At 44.3% G+C, this 21,520-nt stretch overlaps 1 protein-coding gene across 18 annotated transcripts in view; it reads right to left on the bottom strand.

Moving 5' to 3' along the window:
- The window catches only part of RIMBP2 (RIMS binding protein 2), a 485,649-nt gene that overhangs the window by 7,156 nt on the left and 456,973 nt on the right, over window positions 1-21,520 (bottom strand). For 11 of the 18 annotated variants that reach the window (XM_075012504.1, XM_075012514.1, XM_075012506.1 and 8 more), the window contains 5 exons: window positions 18,931-19,083; window positions 15,817-16,001; window positions 5,174-5,342; window positions 2,092-2,157; window positions 722-825 (listed from right to left, as the gene is read on the bottom strand). In XM_075012504.1, the coding sequence (XP_074868605.1) occupies window positions 722-825; window positions 2,092-2,157; window positions 5,174-5,342; window positions 15,817-16,001; window positions 18,931-19,083 (677 nt within the window). The remainder of the gene's footprint in view (window positions 1-721; window positions 826-2,091; window positions 2,158-5,173; window positions 5,343-15,816; window positions 16,002-18,930; window positions 19,084-21,520) is intronic. The other 7 variants (XM_075012509.1, XM_075012518.1, XM_075012520.1 and 4 more) reach the window with 1 other exon arrangement.

Raw genomic sequence — 21,520 nt, 5'->3', positions numbered from 1 at the left:
GAACACAACACACACCAACTGACATCATCATAAACCAGCTAATGCTTATGGAGAACATGAGGGTAGAGCGAAGGTTCTCAACCCAGGACCAGTGAGCTTCTTGTGGCCCAGTCAGCAGAATGCTGCCACCCATCTCACAACCTTGGGGTTCTACAATATCATTCACTTGTGCACGCGCTGTCTGTCTCTCTCTCACACACACACACGAGAGAGAGAGATGCATATACAGCCCTCAATGGTACATGGGTTGCGAACCATGGGGGGGAGAGGACAAATCTATGATAAAGATTTGGGAAATAGACTATCATTGACGGTACTATTAAAAGGGCAGGATATCTAGACAGATTATATAGATGCTTAGACATACATTGCCATGAAGCAGAGTGGATCCCTAAGGTAGGGAAAAAAATTTTTTTTTTGCATCTCTGCTTTTCAAACTAATTTCTTGTGCTTCAGGTTACCTGCTTGTTAGTGTTAGTCTGTCCCTCTTCACTTTTCAAAGTGTTTATTCCAATCATTTAAAATAATTTACCATTTTTCAGGTAGGCCTGTGTTATATTACAATCAGAATTGTATCCACCAGCTATGTCATGTGTTCAGCAGCGTTGAATGCCAAAAGCTGTTCATGAATATGTTTACGGTAAGTTCTGATTTCAATGGCTAGCCAGATGACAAACATTAAAAAAAAAACAAACAAACTGGTTTTTGTGTAAATCAATACCTCTACATCAACGTTAGGAGAACTTTCTCTTGGATCGTAATCATATAGAGCCACCATCCTCCGTGTTGACACAGAATACTGTCTGCCACTCCGTCTGTTCCTTTCTGTTCCAACCATAAGGAGGGAAAGGGAAGGAAAGCTATCAAAGTTATTTTGAAAAAGAAAAGCATGGTGCAATTTTTTCCTCATTATTTTCTCAACAGTATGGTAACCAACTCAGATTGTTTCTCTAGCAAGCTGCACAGGTGAGCAAAGAGAAACACCAAATCTATTAACAGTTATGGATTCTTCATCAATATATACATACTGAAAGCTACTGTTTGTTATGCCTTTTTAAAAAATCATTTGAGTTAGTGGAATCACCATGTGCTACTAATGCATCATGTACTTTTGGATAGTCACGGATCAGGATTCTATCCTGTTGCACTTCAGTCAAACTGTCACTTTTACTCACTGGGCTTTTTTTTTTCCTGCATAAAGCCAACTGGAATTTTGTGCCTGGTAGTATCCTTCCATTTCTTGGCAGGATAGTTAGATAAGAAACAACTGTTCTCCTTTGATCCAAGAGAAGTGATTGATCAGTTCTTTAACTGAATCTGACTGTTTCTGTTAATCTAGTGGTTACAGAAATACACTTCCATGAGTTTACAGCTTTCCTTAGCAGGCGACAGAAGAAAGGAGGTGAAACTTACAGCTTCCAGAAATTAGATGAGATGTTTATCAACTGACATTACACATTCACAGGGAAGTCTATGATGGCCTTAGTTTTAAAACTGAATGAGAGCATCATGATTATCGCAAATGACATCACAGCAAGAGACACATGCTTTGTTAGTTTTACTTACAAAAGGCTTTGAGGGTTGATGAGCTAGAGAAGAGCATCATGAAGTGCAATAAAGGAAAATGGGTTAGGAGTAGCCTTATGACTCTTGCTCCAATGTGTTAGAAGCATTCTAGGTTGGGGTAAGGAAAGAGGGGGAGACTGTCATCAGTGAGGAAGTATGCAGCATGCCAAACAGCTGGGAATGAAGCATTCAGTCAGAGGAGACTGCAGCACACACCCACACTGGGAAATCTCAGCTGGTGAGGTGAGGGGTTTAAATAGACAGCAAGGAAAAGTCCAAAGTGAAAGGATAGATTGTTACTGAGTTAAGATCCAATGCCCCTGTGGGCCGGACCAACTCATAGTGACTGCCTTTAAATGGGTCCCTTTGTCATTCTACTGTGCTGGGACAAGGGCAGGCCTGTTCTTCAATTCTAGGGGCCTCTCTGCTTCTAAAAGATCAAAGACACAGAAAGTAAATCTAGACAGCTCAAAGCAATTCAGCTCATTTACAGCTTGAATCAAGTTATTGTTTCTTAGCACAGACCTCTTTTAGACTTTCTGGATCTGCGGTGTACAGAGCGTGTGCTCTCTTTGAAACGGTCACAGTTGACTTCAGGAAAGGAATGCATACAAATAAAAAGAAAAGAGATGAAGCTGTTCAAAGTTCTTAATTTTTAAGGATTTAATGTGGGCAAAGGATTAAGCAAAGTTAGTCAGAGCTGAACACAGCATGTTAATTGTTTGGTTTGACATTCAGACTAAAGCATGAGTGATAACAGCAGAAACCAGACTGGAGATTTAGGGCCTGATCCTGCTAACAGTGCCACATGGGCTGACTGTGAGGCAGGAGGGGTCTGAGAATGTGGATTTGTTTGTATATTCAGACACTTGGTTTGTAGTTAATTCAGAATTAAGCCAAACTCTGTGTATTCACTGAACTTGAGCGTTCTGTGTGCATTTCCTTTCAAGGGTGGCTAGAAAGCTTTACCCAGATTTAAGAGAAAAGGCACTTGCTTTTAAAGTGTCAAGCTATTTAAAGGTGAACTGTTGGGTGGGTGTGGGGGGGGAGCATGGAGAAGGGCTACCTGCAGTTAGACCCCACCAGAAGATTCCAGCCAAAGAAAGGTATTCTTATAAATACAGCGGCATTTAAATACAAGTGCTTCCCCCGTTCTGGAAAAATCTGAGGCTAGATCTACACTATGGGAAAATACTGATTTAATATAAGCAACTCCAGCTATGGTAAAATCCCTATTCATGTGATTTTGACTTGTGCGTTACTTGGATTAACACAATTTAAAATTGCAAGTGGTGGGGAGCCAGGAACCAGGCAGCTTCTGGCTCTCCTCCACTTGTGGGAGCTGGGAAACTGACCAGCAGAGCAGCACTGGACAGTTCCCTCGTTCCCCGCCAGTCCTGGGAGCTGGGAAACTGACCGGTGCTGCCTTGTATGGAATTCGACTTACGTGTGGTAGCCTGGGAATGCAACGTATGTGTAAGTTGGGGGTTCACTGCATGTGAATTGTGCAGCTGTAATCAACATATCATAAATCGATTTTTCCTGATGTCCCCACAATGGGAAGTTGAAAGGAGAAAACCTCCTGTTGACTTCCCTTATTCGTTGCAACTGTCGATGGGGAGCCCTGATTGTTCAATTTATTGCAGCTCCACAAGGCGCACTAAATTGAACCCTGGAAAATAGACCCCCCCCCAACTATGTCAATCTTCTGGTAAGTACAGATGCACCCTCAGATGCAGATTTTTCTCTGCCAGAGTGAGTGACATCACTAGTAGCACATAACAAAGAAGCCAAAGAAGCAAATGGCCACAATCTGCAGGAACTAAAGTTAGGCTTCTAAAATTATATTGATCCTAAATAAATTACTCATTTTCAAAGATGTTCAGTACTCAACTCTCACTGACATTGAAAGGAGCTGAGAGGGCTCAGCACTTTTGAAAAGTCAGCCCATATTGAGATAAGTGTTTTTAAATAATGAATTTGGGGTAAATGATTTCAGAAGTGCCTAAGGTATATCTCTGTGGAAAAAAAAGGGCAAGACCTTCACTGAGTTTTCAAAGGCCAGGCTGCAGTCCAAGTGGGAACATCTACAATGTTCTTTTTAACTCCAGAGCGTGAAATCAAGTCAATGGATCCAGGCTCTGAAACTTACTGCCCCATTTTGTTCTGGGTTTTTTAAATAGCCGTTTAAACAAACACTAAGGTTGTGGCCACACTTGGCCAAAAGTTTGAAATGACCATGCAAATGGCCATTTCAAAGATTATTAATGAGGTGCTGAATTGAATATTCAGCCCCTCAATAGCATTAGGATGGGGAACTACTGCGCTGAGAATTCCCAGGATCCTAGGCCATTTACACTAGCAAGTCCTTTCGGAAAACCAGGCCCTCTTCCAAAAGAACAAGTGGAGTATCCACACACACTATGCACTCTTTCAAACTCTTTTTGAAAGCACGCGGCACTTTTTCCAGAGGCTTTCTTTCAGAGAAAAGTGTGTGTAGATGCTCCAGAGGCCCATTGTTTGAAAGTGCATCCTCACAGTGCTGGATTTTTCAATCCAAATGAAAGAGCAGGGACTTTGTGGAGGCTTTCTTTTGAAAGAACAAATTGCTCTTTTGATCTGCTTATTTATGTGTGGACATGCTCTTTTGAAAAAGGATCTTCTAGAACATCACCTTTGAAAAGTTCACGGTAGTGTAGACACGACCTTAGAGAGCTTATAATTATTTCACTTTCTGAAAATTACTTAGCATATTACCTTTGGTTTTTTTATTTGTTTTCACTAGGTATTCTTGCAAAATAATTTTGGAGAGTTTTTTTGTTTGAATGTTTTTTGTTTTTATGCAGCCACATTTACAGTTCACTTTTAAACAGGATTAAACCAGTGCTAGTGGTTTACAGTCTTCGTTTTATTGCTCCATTGAAAGATTTAAAATTTACTGATAGCTTTCCCATTCACAATATATTTTTATATAACTACAATATGTCTTTACAACACTGAACCACTGATTTAAGGTTACTGGTTCAAAACAGAGGAAATGGCAGTTTGTGATATGAAGATCTTTTAATTTTTTTTGTTATGCAATGTTAACCTGAATAATGTGAGGCATAACCCTTTGCCACCATCCCTTGAAATTTATGGAAAAATAGGTTAAAGTAGAAAAATAAAAAAGAACAACAAACAAGTGATTCTTTTTATGCTTTCCATCAGTGAGCATAACATTTTATCAAACATCTCAGCACTGCATATGCCAAAAGCCAGAGGGATCTTGTTCTGTGTCTAAAAATTTTTCAGAAAATCAGTCTTCTTTTTTTAAACAATAAATATTTTAAAAAAATATGTGCAGTACTGAAATGGAAGTCTTTGTTTTTGGTGTCTAGTAGTGAAAATACTTAAATATTCTGATTTTAAAAAACTGCTACCACGATGCTGACACAGAATGCATCCCTGTGTAACACTGCTGTAAAATTCAAATGTAGGTACCATATAGTAAACAAAACAAAAAAAAAAAAAACAACCCCAAACAAATGAAAAAAAAAGCCAGAGCACGAACAGCCAGGTTAACAGCTTCAAATCACGATTTTTGGGTACGTATATTTTCCCCTACCTATTTTTTCAACAGGTGTATTCAGAGGAAGAAATCCTTGTTTCAGAAGCTGATCCATCATCTCTTCGTCATCTGCTTGGATTTCAGAGACCATGTTACATGGAATGAGGCCAAGTCTTGCACAAGTCTCTCCCCGGTAGAATCCGTCAGCATCTTTATCCCCATAAACCTAAATATTTAAGGCATAAAAACTGATCAATGTTGTTTTAATATTTGGGATTTATTACACAGGCAAAAGAGTCCCTGCTGGACTGCATGGTGTCTACGAATTTGGGCTTGTGTTTATCTACAACTATCCTGATTTTTTTTTTTAAAAAAAAGCAGATCAACAGAGGGTTCTTTAGTTAATTTTACATTTTGGTATTGTACATTTGAGCGGAAATCAGCTGTTTTGTTAACTATGACATAAACAGAAGTGCAAAACACCTTTAAAAGTCCCCTCCCCCCAAAAAAAACTTAATATCACTTGCATTGCTATTTATGTGTTTGAAGCTACGAAGAGTATTTGAAAAAAAATGGACCACAGTTTTATTATTTTAAGTAAATTAAACTTGGCAAAATCAAGATTAGATCAAGAAACATTTTGAGTGAAATATGATGTGTATCTAACATCTACGCATCTCTCATATACCAAGCAGTATTTTACCTATAATTGTATCTGAAACCCCACACCCAGTAACAAGTGAATCCAAATTAAATCAGTTTGTCCCATCACTGATACTAACCAAAAGTTAATTAACTGAAACTCACAAAAAGAAATGGTCTTTGTGCAAATATTTGAGAATACAGTATTTTATGTTATCGCTCACAAGATGCCTTTCTTCGCATTTATAAAATATGCGTTTGGTATCAAATAACAAAATGTGAGAAATTCATATACAGACAATGTAGGACTGAACTTAAAGATGTCTTCAAGACTAAACTACTGAATACTGTTAGATCTTTCTGAGACAAAGACCCCAGTTGCTATTGATTTTTTTAAAAAATCCATTCAGAAGATCTTGAATCTTATCTAGGATTCTGTTTCAGTTGAATTAACTATGTGTATAGGACCTACTTATTGATTATTATCTAGGGCAGTGTTTCATAATTTTATTTGGCCACACAACCCCTTTAAACTCAAAAGAAATTTGCAGAACCCCATTCCCATGCTCTACCTCTCTCAGCCCCAAACCTGTCCTCCCCCATTTCCAGGCTTGACCCCTCTCAGCTGCAAACCGGCCCCCAGGACTAACCCATCCATGGTGGTGGCCTGGGAGCCTACGGTAGGTGGCCACGTGCCCAGCAAAAGGAAGGCTGACATGGGGGTGTTCTGCTTGTGGGTGTGAGACAAGCCATGCCAACCAGAGGGGTGTGGCTGCTCAGGTAGTGGGGCACATGAGGGGCTCTCTATAGCTCTCTGTCCTGCTGCTGCTGAACTAATGGAACTAAATGCAGTTGGTTTAATGGCTTGATCCCTCCCACCACCCTGTTGGCCTTTAAACCAATTAAATTTAGTTTTAGTGTTTCGGTGGTAGGGCAGGGAGCCACAGAGGAATCAGCTCTTGTAATGGAATTTTCTTGCAGAACCCTAATTTTCACTTCATAGAACTCCAGGGTTGCTGCAGAACACCATTTGGAAAACTGATCTAGAGCATCACCTCCATGTCTAATGCCTTATTAGGCTGAAAAGGAGTAGATTTTCTAACTGTAAATGTAGCTTTTACTGTACACACAAACCAATGCAAGAATATTTCCATCGCTAATCATCAAAATTTACAAAGAGACAAAGTAAGAAAATTCCTACTTGAGAACTTTTTGATTTTGATATGTTATGCTGAGAATTAGGTTTTTAATGGTTATAAGTTTATTTTTAATATAATATCTGCAATTCAATGATTATCTGACCTCCCCCCCATAATTTCCCAGAACCATGAACATTTTAACTGAGAAAAATAAATGCTTGCAATCCATATGTTAGTAAAACTGTGAACATTGAAATTGATTAAAATTTAAAAGATTTTACCCAGCCATCCATTATATTAACAAACTTGAATTCTGCAATGTTTATGCATGACATATGATCACCAGTATGTGTAAAATGTGTGCTGCAAGAATTGATGTTCTACGGAGTAATTTCCTGATGGGATTGCTTGCTCACAATACCACTACTTAGTGTGTAATGCCTTTTAAAGTGCTTTTAGAATATAAGGCTGTGGCCACACTTGCAGCTCATTTAGAAATAATTTTTGAAATGAGGGGCAATTTTGAAATGAGCAGGAGCACGGCTACACAGTAATTGCTCATTTCGAAATCAATTAAAAGGCGTTCATTTTGAAATGATTATTCCACTCCAGTTTGGGAATAAAGCCTCATTTCGATGTTAATTTCGAAATTAAATGTGTGTAGCTGCTCCCTGGCTGCCATTTTGAAATGAAAAGTCTTCCACAGAGGCAGCCCATCCCACCAGCAGACAGAACTCTATGGCTATGTCTACACGTGCCCCAAACTTCGAAATGGCCATGCAAATGGCCATTTCGAAGTTTACTAATGAAGCGCTGAAATGCATATTCAGCGCTTCATTAGCATGCGGGCGGCAGCGGCGCTTCGAAATTGACGAGCCTTGCCGCCGCGCGGCGCGTCCAGACGGGGCTCCTTTTCGAAAGGGCCCCGCCTACTTCGAAGTCCCCTTATTCCCATGAGCTCATGGGAATAAGGAGACTTCGAAGAAGGTGGCGTCCTTTCGAAAAGGAGCCCCGTCTGGACGCGCCGCGCGGCGGCAAGGCTCGTCAATTTCGAAGCGCCGCTGCCGCCCGCATGCTAATGAAGCGCTGAATATGCATTTCAGCGCTTCATTAGTAAACTTCGAAATGGCCATTTGCATGGCCATTTCGAAGTTTGGGGCATGTGTAGACACAGCCTATGGCTGTCAGCTGCAGGTGCCTTAAAGCTGCAAGGACACAGAAATCCGTGCAGGAAGCTGAGCGTGTGCTGGCAGCCGTAGGAGCACTAGGTGGCCAGATGACACTCCCTAGCACCCCCCAGAAAGCAACACCCCACTGTGCCTGGACCAATGGCCAGCAGCCAAGACCCCCAGGATCCTGATGGAGCCAAGGGGTCCAGGCGGTGGGGCTCCCAGGGCTCTGGGCAGCCCCCAAAGGTGGTGGTGGGGGGCCTCTGGCTGGAGGCTGAAGTCTGGGACCTGCTGGCTGTCTGGGGGGTGGGGGTGGGGGACATCCTGCTCAGGACAGAGGGGCAGAAGAGAAACGCAGACGCTTTCGCCCACCTTGCCAGCAACCTCGCCACAGTGAAGGAGCTGCAGCAGGGCTATGCCTGAGCAAGGGACTCAGCCAGGCAGTCAGGGGCAGCGCCGGCCACCTGCCCCAGTTCAGGGAGCTCCACCAGCTGCAGGGAGGCTGCACCACTCGGGGAGACCCTGGACATGGTGGAGCCGGAGGGGCAGGGCGAGGAGCCCCAGCCAGAACCCTCAATGCCCACCCTGCTACTGCAGGCCCTGAAGTACCTGCTGCCACTGGGAACAGTGACAGCGGGAGTGAGGGACCACTGTGCACAGTGGAGCCCTCTGAAGGCCCTAGCCGGGCTACCTCCACCCGGACCTCCCCTGAACCACCCAAGGAACCCTCGGATAGGACCAGGCGTGGGGTGCACTGGTCATTCGGGGGAGGGGTGGTCCGTGACGCAGCCAGTACAGGCCTGGGCACATGGCCATGGGTCAGGGACCCAGGGATGGCCGTCATCGCTGCCGGCTGGGGCCCCCCATGGGGCCAGGGGCTGCCATGAGGGTCAGAAGCCTGGGAGGGCTGGGGCAACCACTCTAACTGCTCCATGTTGATGAACCCCCCCCCCCCCCCCCCCCCAACAGAAGACAGGCCACCCCAGAGCCCCTCACCACAGGCAGGGTGGAATGGCGGTGGGGACAAGGCCGCTGGCCCACGGTACCCAGGCTCATGACTGATGGGGCACCACCCTCTCACCTTATGTCTTTACAGCACTCAGCATCTGCCAGCCACCCCAGTCCCCTGGACGTGCCTGGGAGCCCCACAGCAGCAGAGGAGGGCAAAGAGGTGACACCTCTCCGGACCAGGTGCTGTGGTGGGAGGAGCTACTGCCACATCTGGGCAGATGATCTGGCAGCAGCCCACACAGCTGCATGGGGGGAGCAGAACCACTTGTAGCACCCTCCCCCCCCCCCCAGCCTCCCCCTCTTCCCTGCCCCTGCCTCAGCCTCTCCCTCTCCCCCCCACCATACCCTTCTTCCTCAGCCCCACCTTCTGCCCCCCCAGCCCTTGCAGCTCTGCTCCCAGCCAACATGACCCCGGCCGAGCAGCGGGAGCTGGTGCGCTGGCTGTGGCCAGGTGAGCCCTGCCAAGCTATGGCTCCCCCCTTCCTCCCCACGAGTCCAAGTCCCTGTCCCTAGATACCCCGGTCTAGCCCTACCGCCCTGTTCCACCTGCCCTATCCTGGCCCTGCCATGGTCCCTGGACCCACGGCGGTCGCGGCTCCAAGGGCCATTGTTGCTCCCGACCAGCCACGCTGACAGAGGATTGAGGCCCCCTGCCTCCCCATGTATGTAGTTCACCCCCATCCCCCATGTAAATAGTTCACCCCCGTCCTCCATATAAATAGTTCCCCTGCCCCATAAATAGTCACACATTCTTTCTGTTCCAAACATACTAAATGAATTTATTTAACAGTGTATGTGTCCTGCCTCAGGTGGGGATGCAAGAGCGGTGCTGGTGGGGCAGGGCTGAGAACCGGGGGTGCGGGGGGAAGGGGGGTGGTGCATGGAGTGAGTGGGGCCAGGTCATAGGGGACCCTGGGCAAAGGTCTCCAGGAGGGCCTCCCGCACACGCACCCTGTCCCGGTTCATCTGGCGACACGGGAGTGCACCTGGCTGCTTATAGTGTGACACGGCCTCGGCTGCCACAAATAGCTCCTGCTTGCTCTCCACGAGGTTGTGCAGTGCACAGCAGGCACCTATGTCTGCGGGCACGCTGGGCAGGCCTACCTCCAGGCACATCAGAAGGCACCTGAAACGTGCCTTCAGATGGCTGAATGCCTGCTCCACCGTGTTCCTGGCGTGGTTGAGGTGGGCATTGAAGAGGTCCTGGCTCTCATTGGTGTGTCCCATGTAGGGGCGCATTAGCCAGGGCTGGAGGGGGTAGGCAGCATCCACAACAATGTACGGGGGCATGGTCACATCCCCTACCGGCAGCTCCCGTGTGGGGATGTAGGTGCCCTCTGCCATCCTGCGGCTGAACCACAAGTTCCGCAGGATAGGGGCATCGTGGGCCCTGCCCGTCCAGCCCACACAGAGATTGGTGAAATGTCCTCGGGTATCCATGAGGGCCTGGAGGGCGATGGAGTGGTAGCCCTTGCGGTTGATGTACTGTCCCCAGCTGTGTGGTGGGGCCCATATGGCGATGTGGGTGCTGTCCAATGCACCAAGGCAGGTGGGGAATCCCAGCTGTTGGAAGCTGGCCATGGGAGTGTCCATGTACCCAAGGCAGATCTAACGGCGCAGGAGGATCCTGGTGACAGCAGCAACAACCTGTAGGGTAGAGGGCACAGGCGCCTGTGAGTGTGTGGTAGCATATGGGGGCCCCACTTCGCTGGGCCCCACTCCCTGGGAACCCCCTCCCTGGGAACCCCTGTCCCATGGACCACACTCCCCAGGGCCCCACACCTTGGGACCCCCCTCCCCAGGAACCTGTCTTGGGTGTGTGGCCCCAGGTGCCTTACCTCAAGGAGGACGACCCCGACGGTGGCCTTCCCCACCCCGAATTGGTGGCCAACCGAGCGGTTTCTGTCCAGGGTGGCCAGCGTCCACACAGCGATAGCCACTCGTTTCTCTAGGGGGAGCACGGGCTGCATGCGGGTGTCCTGATGCCGAAGTGCTGGTGTGCCAGGCAATGGCACAGCTCCATGAAGGTGGCCTGAGTCATCCAGAAGTTGTGGACCCGCTGGTCGTCGTCCCACTCTTCTAGGACAATGTTGTCCCACCATTCCCTACTGGTGGGGTACCACCAGAGGCGATGGTGGGGCTGGAACAGGGGGTGCTCCGGATGCACTGGGGTGGGGGGGAGCTTGCAGGAAGTTGGCCACGTGTCAGGCAGCACGTAGTCCCACATGGCATGCTGTCAGGATGGCCATCAGGCTGGCCACAATGTCCAACGTATCCCTGTCAGTGAAGTGCTGTGGGTCCATGGCAGGCAGTGGTGTGGTGGCTAACCAAGGCTCTGCCGAGTGCTGTGCTGGAGGCTGCATGCTGTAAGCCGCCAGGGTCCTCAGCATGTACATGGGGGATGTGTTTGGGAGGGGCCCTTTGCTCCAGGAAGGGCTTGTTGGCCATTTGACCCTGCCGTCACCTCTCCTGCTCTGTTATTTCAAAATGAAGCTGTGGCAGTGTAGCCATTCCATTTTGAAATGAGTGGGAGTCATTTCGATGTTGCAGAGCGCAACATCGATCTGCATTTCACATGTAGTCGCTTCCATGCCACTTATTTTGAAATAATGGATAGGGATGAGCCATTTCGAAATCACTCTCTAGTGTGGCCACAGCCTAAATGAATAAATCCTCACAACAGTTCTGACAGGTAGGCAAAAGGAGCAGCTGTAGTTATGACCACCTGCATGGGTCTACTTAAAAAGTTTAGCCATAAGTTGTACCTGAGATATGACGCCATTTCTCTATTTTGGGTAAATTATGTCTTTCCAGTAAGAACCAATGTAGCTAATATGTCAGCCTGGCAAAATGTAATTTTTGAAATAACTTTGATAATGTTGATTGTTTGTTTTTAAGCATTTGTTAGATTATTGGATAATTTTGCAGTCATGCCAAATTATGGATCTTTATGCTCTTTTTTCATTTTTGCCTATGTATGTTTACAGTTGCACATAGGAGCGTCAGACAATAATTATTTAATAACAGCAGATGCTGAGATCTAAAGAGTTAAAGGTATAAAGATGTTAAAATGCACTGTGAAAAATCATATAAAAACACACAAACTAAATATCTCTAAATCAAACTAATAAAATTTTCTTACTTTGCCAATATGTACATTTCAATTATAATTAATCAAAATATTTTTTGTCAGTTCATGAGTGTCTCTGGTGAAATCACTGTTTACTGATATTTATTGTAAAAGTCTAATCCTCCGACTCGACTAATATTTTGAAATCATTGAAATACTGGAGCAGAATGAATATCTTTAAATAAAAAAGCAAGTACTTATCCCCAGGTTTTTGGCATAATCAAGGATATAAAATATTACACTATTGTGAATTACTAGACTTAGATGTTTGTATTGTGATCATCTCCTTTTATAATTTTTAATGACCAACTGGGTGGTGAAAATTGCTTTTCTTACGGTTTAAAGCACAACTGCATCAGACATGATAGCATTACATATTTGCCGTCTGCAACTCCAGGTCAAATCCCTTCAGTTTACCAGCAAAACAGTGGTTTTTATAAGTGACCATTTGAGGAATTCGTGCAGTTTAGGAATTATGTTTGAGATGAGGAACTGAGTGTGCTTATGTCCTTATGGTTATCCGTACTATCTTCTTACTTCATACAGGAGGTGGTGCTTGCATATCTGGAGTGGGCAAGTGACTATCAAGACACATTGGTAGTGGAGTAGCAGGGCAACGCAGTGGACACTTTAGCATGTAGCTGAAGCAAGAGAACAGCTACTGCCCAGTTGGGCCTGTGCTAGGCTATATCTATGCTACAGCGATCCTTCGAAAGATGTTCTTCTGGAAGAGATGTTCCAAAAAAAAAAAAGAGCAGGAGGAACCTGAGGGCCGTAATGTGCACAGCATAAAGAGGTGGGAGCTGATCCTGCATACCCAAGAGGACGGTTACCCAATCTCAGTGCATGCTCAAGAGTGGAGAGGAAGAGGAGGCAGGAAATGATAAGACAGGTATTTTACTGTTGTTACCTAGATCTGTGTATCTCTTGTGCTACCTAGAGCAAAGAGTAATTTTGTTAGAAACCTTTCCAAACCCTGTGTGTGTTGCAGTCAATTATCGGACGTCCCTGAGGAGGCGAATGGAAACCAGTTTCTAAAAAGTGGTGAGTGATAGGAATGGGTGTGTGCAAGCTAGGGGGATGCCTTGTGGGCATATACTGACTTTGGGGGCAGGGCAGCTGTACTACATGATTACATTTCTGTGAGGGTGTAATGGGGCAAAGACTGTCTATGCGCAGGAAACAGGGTGGGGACTGATTTAAGTCTTGGAGTTTGATCTTGGATTTCATTGATATTACGTAGCTATTTTTCTAAGAAAGGTTGATTTTCATTGGTTGATCACCATTAAATCAAGCTGATCTACAACTAACAACAGTCTTCACACTAAATTTGGTATTCCTTTCTACTTACCAAGAAAATATACTATATCTGTATTTATTTGATGAATTATATAGCTTAAAATAATATCATATTTTTAACATTTTTATGTTAGAAAATTCTTCTCTCTTTCCTGATGATTTGTGCCATGTTCAATGTGGGTGGCTGCTGGAATTCAATTAAAATGCACAAACTGCACTTTCAAAATGTAATTAATTAAATAAAGCTACTTAAATGTGCAGGATACATATGAAAAAATAAGTATCATCAAGGTTTGCATTTAAAACTAACTGATTTAAGAAACTAAAGAAGTATCTGCAGTTAGTGTACTGAACAGACTGTTTCCGGGCTTCAGGATTTAGAACCCAATAAAGTTCATCCTCACACTTCAGGGGTTTTTCTTTCATCAACTGGAAGAAGAAAACAAACACGTCTAGTTTTTGATCTCCCAGTTTCTCAGCTTTGAATGAATTAGACATTGAAGTGAACTAGTTGGACACAATGAAATGAAGACGACACTCTCTTTGCACCTGCCAAAGATGCTACGGCTGCCAAAATCTGGCTAAGCACTTTAACAAACTCTGATTCCAGGCAGTCAGCCAGTGACTTCCATCAGTGCAGCAGCGTGACTTTCTTTAAAGCTTTGGCAGCAAACAGATGCCTCGAATTGTTTTTATTTTAGTATACTCTAGTAAATTTAAGCCTTAATATGGTTTGTCATAATTTCATTTAATTTTAAAGAGTTTTAAGTGCCACTTTTAATGCCCTTAGTACTAGGCATAAGACATTTAAGTATTTAAATAAAAAATATGTACATAAAAATCTGACTTAATTTTAAAATATCAAATTTTTATCCACTCTGCTAGGAAGCATGCCAGAAAGGCCAAAGAAGAGGGTGCTAGAACCTACTCAGACTCAGGAAGCTTAAAATGTATCAGTTCAGCATGTTTGGGACCAGTGTTCCCCATCATAATGGTCTTTTCAAATAGGATGTCAATTAACTTCCCTTAAGAGGTGAATCAATGTTTTTCTCACCAGGCAGTGGGTGTTTTGGGCATGCATCAAATGGTCTTAATGTTGCCCCAGACCACTGGGAATCCAGGGCACAGATACACATATCTCATAGACCTGGAAGGGACCTTGAGAAGTTATTGAGTCCACCCCCTTGCCCTCACAGGGCAACCTATCATCTTCCCTGACAAATTTTTAAGGGCCCTCTCCCTGGATTGAACTCACACCCCTGGGTTTACAAGTGCAATGCACTATAACCCCAGAGCTATCCCTCCCCCTAAACAGCATGTGCTGGCCAGCAGGGGTAATTCCTACAAGGGTGATAAATGGTGACAAACACACATCTTGTAGAGCTGCAAGAGACCCTGAGAAGCATTGAGTCCAGGCCCCTGCACTCACAGCAGCACCTGTCACTATCCCTGATTTTTTTTTTTTAAAGTCTAACTTACCTGAGGCCCTTGGAAGGCCCCCTCAAGAACTGAACTCACAACCCTTGGTTTACAAGGCCAATCTTCAACACAGCACTAGCCTGTATCTCTCTAACACAGACACAGGTGGAGAAATCAGCCAGGTCCCCCAGCAGGAGGGCTGGATGCAGACTACCAATAGCCATGGGGTCATGGCAGCACTTGCATAAGGACAGCTGGGGATATATGGAAACATCATAAAAGCGGGAGCAGGAACCCCACAGTTTCAGTTGCTAAGATACTGGCTACTTAAGGGGGCTGACCTGGCTTCACTGTCTAACTCCAACAGAGGAGAGAAACACCTCTCATCAGCCAGGTATATCCGGTGAGCTGCTTAGGTGCCTGTGCCCCAATCCCTGCTGGACATTTTGCTCTGGGGTAGTGTAGGACAGTCTCTGGTCAGCTTGCTGGTTTCTGAGGATCTGTTTCTTAGGCACCTAATTTTCCCATGCACCTGTCTGGGGACTCCAACTCAGAGCAGATCACACCAAGTGTAAGGCCAACTAGGGAGCTGATACTGTACTGCTGAGCAGAGCACTGCCTACGCATCTTTGATAACCTCTGTCTAAATAATTTCAGAGCATAAGTGCCATGAAAGATGTATGGGAAGTGCCTAAATCATTTAGGTGCTTTTAAATTTTTACACTCTACCTCATTTTTAATATCCTCTGTACTAGGCACAAGACATTTCTCAACCCTGTGATACATAAATGCTTGTAGCTCGAAAGAAAAGTTCTTGGTATTTACCCTAGAAACTGCTAAAGGTGAATGGACCCATGAGGATGAGTTTGTAAGATGGTTTTAGATTCCCACCTTTATGATCTGTCCTTCTTTAAATGGTAGCTCTTCTTCTGCAGCATCAGGATTAGGAGACATTGTCAGTGGATCGTAGTCAAAGAGCGCAACAAATATTCGAGTGGACATATCCTCTGTGCCAGGATCTGTTTCTGATTCTTCATAGATATCTGGAGAGAGATGGTCACGACCACAGTAGCCATCTGTCAAAGATCAGAACAGAGCAAAAATTCAGCTGTGCAAACCAGAATAATTTTTCAGTTTGAGGTCTGAAATTTGCTCCTGTAATCTCTGAACTGGGACCACGCTACCCTGCACTACAGAACTGATCACCCATCCCAACAGGGCCACACAGGCCTGTCAATGTGCAGCACAGCACACTCATGCACATTAGAGCGCGAATACCTTTACCACTATTATAAAACAGACCTTTAGAAAAAAAGTACAGGTTGAACCTTTCTAGTCCGGCACCATTGGGACCTAACTAGTGCTGGACATGAGCAGTTGCTGGACTGCAGAAGGTCACTATTGTCCAGCAGCATTACCAATGTATCCACTACCTACTGGGCTCATAGAAGATATTTAGGGGTAAATATCAGCACAGAACCCTGAGAGCCAGGACTGGGGGCTGTAAACAACCTTTAACAGACTATAGGAAAGTTGGCCACACCCATGATAAGTACTTGTCTGGCTAACTAAAATCATGGCAGATTACGGATGTTGCCAGACAAGAGAGTTCTGGATTAGACAGGTTCAACCTGTACATACATGTTCCCAATATTTCTAATATTTTTGTAATGAAGATTACATCTTTTTTTAAACAATTTAAACGTTAGGCTTTAGTACAGAACTTCTTTTTAAGATGACCCTCCCCTCTTTACTTACCCCTAGTGCCTGATCACTCTATTGGACAACTTTTTTGTAATTAAAAAGGCCAGTTCAGAGAGGCGCAGCTTCAAGGGGACAGCTACAGACACTTGTGTCCAGAAGACTAGCAAGAAGGTGGAGACAGAGATGCAGACCAGCCATGGGGAAGACAACCCAGCCAGGAAGCTTTACACAGGCACAAAGCACATATGGGAAGTGGAATAAGGACAATACATGGACGAATGGCAAGAGGGTTTTCTCCCCACTCCTCTCCAGGTGCAATCATGCGTTATTCCCACTGTCACATGGACTGGAAATGCAATACAGGGTTTTTATTCAGAGTATTTCAGGGGCTAATTTTTAAGTGAAACAGGTCAAATTATGACCTCCCTGATCAGCAGCCAACTCCAGCAGGAGTTTGTTACAAGCAAGAGCTGCATACAGACTATCAAAACTGTTCTGAGCTGGAAGGGTGAGGATTCAGGATGGTCACATCTCCTTCAGGCAGTCAGATGCTATCTGCCCGGTTATTTATATTCTGCAACCAGCTACTGTAGGCTAGATCTTCAGCTAATGTAAATTGGCATAGCTCTGCTCGAGTCCCTGAACTGGGCTGATTTATACCAATTGAGGACCTGCTTCTAGATATTTAAAGCTGTTTGCTCTCAAACCTAAAACCTAGAGACCTACCTGTAACATGCTCTTTGAGACATGGTGCACTTGTGTATTCCAGGTGGGTGTGCACATAAGCTGAGCACCATAGCAGGAGAACTTTGCCTAGCAGCATCTGTAGGGGAAATGCCCATACCCTGATGCCTAGAGGCAGACAGTGCCCTCATTTGTTTTGTGCTGAGTCTGAGAAGTACAGATCTTCATGCCAAGGGGACAGAAGATGCATTGTGGAGTCTACATCTGCATCACAAGTTGAAAAAGAACAGTTACCGGTGGGTAACCATTTTTGGTTCTTTGAGTAGTTGCAGCCACATAGTCCATGCAGCTGACGTGCAGAACATAGGGCACGGAGTGATATGCAAAAATACGCCCAGAGGGCTAGTTGGCCGCCCTGTAGCTGTCCAGTAATGAAATGTCATTGAGAAATACCACTGACCCTGAGCTCTACCATTTCAACTAAACCTAATGGACTATTACTGCCACATACAAGAAAAGGTCTTGGAAAATTGAGAGCAAAAGTGTCAGGTAGCACCACGCAGCATTCTGATGCCAGCCAGGGATGGTGAGAATGGGCAGGACTGCCCATACAGCCAGAGTAGGTGCTAAGGCCACAGTAGCCTTATGGCTACTACTAGGCAACTTTCTCCAGCTGTGGTGCACGCACCCCCACCCCCCCACATGGAATATGGGCTGCAGCTATTCAAAGAACATTTGTTTGTTATAGATTTGCTTAAATGTTTACTTTGGCTTCTTTTTTGTGCTTCATTTGAGAGATGAACACAAAACTTAAAATGCTTTTCCCAACTTTATAGCTGCCCTAAGCCACCTTTAGGAGGGCACTGTAAAGTACTCAACTCCCTCTGTAATGATCTATGAAAGGTTAAGCATTTTGTGCAGTTATGTACTGGCTTCCTATGTTGATGAAGCAGCAAACACAGTTGAGAGTGGGTGGGAGACGATTATTGCCGCACACACTTTAATTAGCACTTGCAGGTATGTGGGTACGCATACTTTTAAAATGCAGTTAGTTTTTCCTTCACTGAGGGCCTGATCCAAAGTTCAGTGAGGTCAATGGAAAAGCACCCCTGACTTCTCAGGGCTTCATCTCAGTCCTATGCCAAACCAGTAAAGCAGGACTGATGACAGCGTAGTGCTGCTGGTCTCTGTGCAAGGTTTGGTGATGATGAACTGACCCCTTTTTGGCTCTGTATAATCCTATATTTATGAACTAGGTTGAAATGTGATCTGTTTGAGCAATGGGTGTTCAAAGGTGCAAACATTAGATGCTGACTGATGTTAAACAACCATGGAGGAGTAAGCTTCACAGAGGTTCATGCAATGCAGTGTGCTTTGACTTGTTTCAGTATGGAAAGCTGGTTGCATGACAGTTGTCAGTGGATGACTAAGGTCTCTTCTTCCCTTACGGCTGAGCTGAGCTGAACCAACTTACCTGGAGGCAGGGCAGACAGGACGTAAGGGTTAGCTCCCCTTGCATTCTGCATTGCATGCAATGTTGTCATACAGAAATGACGCTCATTAACACCCAGCTCTAAATGCGTCTGTGTCAGAAAGGATGAAGAAGGTTCGGCATACCGTATCTATAGTCAGAGGCCATGGTACGCTGCTGAGACCATTTCTTGTGTCCACCAATGCTGCGATAATAAGTTTCTTCTTTTACAGGTGAAATATTTCCCTCACTACCTGACCGAGACCGACCGCCTTCACTGTTACTGTCCATTGTAATTTCTAAGGAAAAAAAGGGAATGATCTATTAAACACACTTTATAGTCTTCTCAGTGGAGGCTCCTGAGGGCAGGCTTTGCCTACCTTGTTTTCTGACTCAGCTATAGTAGGGGGGCTAAACTCCTGCAGAACAGTGTGTGGCCTTTTTACTGACTCGTTCTCATAAGAAATCACTCTCCAGTGATTCTCATACAGCACAAGCACATGTGGAAAGGGTGTTTGCTTTTTAGAGTGTCTCACCTTCATGCTTTTAAAACTTGCATGGATTTCTGAAGGGTAAATGCAGACTGAATTTGTGGGGCAGGAACTATATTTGTTCTGTACAGCACCTAGCACCATGGGATCCTAGTCATTGACTAGTGCTAGTTACTACAATAATACAAAGACCAATAAACATTTTAATGCTACATCTCACTTCTGCAAAGTCAAGGGCAAAATGTAAAATATGTTTTATCTTTGGAAGCAGATGATCTAAAACCAGAAATAATTTGAAAGTTTTCTGTTTGCAAGGAGATGTTAATGCAAATATATTCATAATCTGACAGAGTTTAATGAGTTCAAATTTTGGGGCTGTTTTGCTAAAAATGTACCACAGGAAATATTTATCCTAGAAGTGCCACAGTTTTGGAATTCCCCCTTGCTAGCTACTCCTTCTGAAGTTGATTTATCACTTTTATGGACTTCCTTTCATTTTCTATCATGCAGACAAATTACACCTTAAGAGCCAGAAACTCCAGCCATCACCATTAGATTTTAACTGTGTTGTTAATTGACCTGAAGCTAATCTTCAAGTAGAGAATGACACATGAACAATCAACCCCTTAGGAAAACAGTATTACTCATCTTAGAATAATAGTAACATTGCAGTGATGCTGAGCAAATATAGAATCATAGGATACTAGAACTGGAAGGGACCTAAAGTGGTCATTGAGTCCAGTCCCCTGCCTTCACAGCAGGACCAAGCAACATCTAGATCATCTCTGACAGATGCTTATCTGTATGTAGTCCTCAATACATTTCAATAAGAAACCCCACATTCTTTGGACATTAATGAAATAAAACTACTAACTGCAGTCAATGGGAGTTTTGCACCAATAAAAACTTTAGAATTTGATACAACTATTTTTTTTACAAGAACCTTCTTTTTATGATGACAGCCCCACAATATCTGTTTTATTCAGTGCTCATTCAGGCAAAGCTCCTCTGGCAGTCAACAGAGCAGTCACTGTGTGATGACAGTGTTATCAAGTCAGTACAATGATCTGTTACGTTGGATACATTGCTTTTATTCAGGCTGTTTATCCGCTATGCAGCTCCCTCCCCCCCCCCCCCCCCTCTCTCTCTCTTTTTTCCCTTCCTGTAGCAAGCCTTCAGAGGATGACTCTTTTGGGATTTCACCCAATGCTTGCCTTGACTGACATGAGATGGATAATTATTACATAGCAGGTAAATATTTACCACCAATTACATTTCAATAGCTGAATAATCGGTTATGTTGATTTTATTAAAAGCCTTGCTGAGAGCCATGTGTAGTGCCTGCCTGACAACACTCAGCTTCACATTAGTTCTGTTTCTATGAACATCATTAGAAACCTGTTTGCTTTGTTTAAACATGGCAATATACTCAAAAAACTCAGCAGTTAGGAATCCTGGACCATAACCACCTCACATTTATAAAGATATTGTATAGGGTCTGTCATCAATTTCACAGAAAACCAGAGAGTAATTTGTTCAAGAGCTGCTAAAAATTTTGCCACTGTGGGTTTTTCTCTTTTCACTGTTAGACAATATTGTAATTCAATCCTAAAGTGACTTCCCTACAGAAGCAGTCACAGAGCCTACTTACTGGAAAATACACTCCTGCATTCTTGAACTCATACTGAAAAGATAGATTGGGGCCTTTTGTTTTATTCTCTGTTCACAAACAATTTGAATGTGGACTGGTTATAAAAATAATTTCTTCTTATCTACTTCCTAAAATGCTGCTTGTTAGCTACTGAATAGTGAAGTCATTATTGAATAGCTCCTTGTGTTCCAACCTTAGGATAGAGCCACACTATTGTAGAAGATCAACCCGCTCGGGGTGATCTTCTGGGATTTCAAAATGGTGCTTTCTTGGGTCAAAGCTGACCCTGGAACTCGCAAGCATCCAGGATTAAGATCAACGGGAGAAACACTCCCTTCAACCTTCCTCCATGGAGACAGACAATGAAGTCGAATGGAGATAAGTCAATATTAGCTAATCAATTGGCATAGCTAAGATTGCGTATCGGTGGTCAACTTCTATGTCTGGTATAGAAATAGCCTTAGTGAGGGAAAGCCAAGCCTGATACATTTAATCAGAACCCATCCCTTCCACATCTTCCCCATTAAAATTAAAATTAAAAAAAAAGTGCAAAGGATTAATTTAGCCACAATTATTTCAAACACCACCAAGGGA

The sequence above is a fragment of the Carettochelys insculpta genome, chromosome 18 (genome assembly GCF_033958435.1).
Source record: "Carettochelys insculpta isolate YL-2023 chromosome 18, ASM3395843v1, whole genome shotgun sequence".
Classification (NCBI taxonomy): Eukaryota; Metazoa; Chordata; order Testudines; family Carettochelyidae; genus Carettochelys; species Carettochelys insculpta.
The sequence above is the reverse complement of the archived record's forward strand: the minus strand, read 5'-3'. Positions and strand labels throughout refer to the sequence as shown.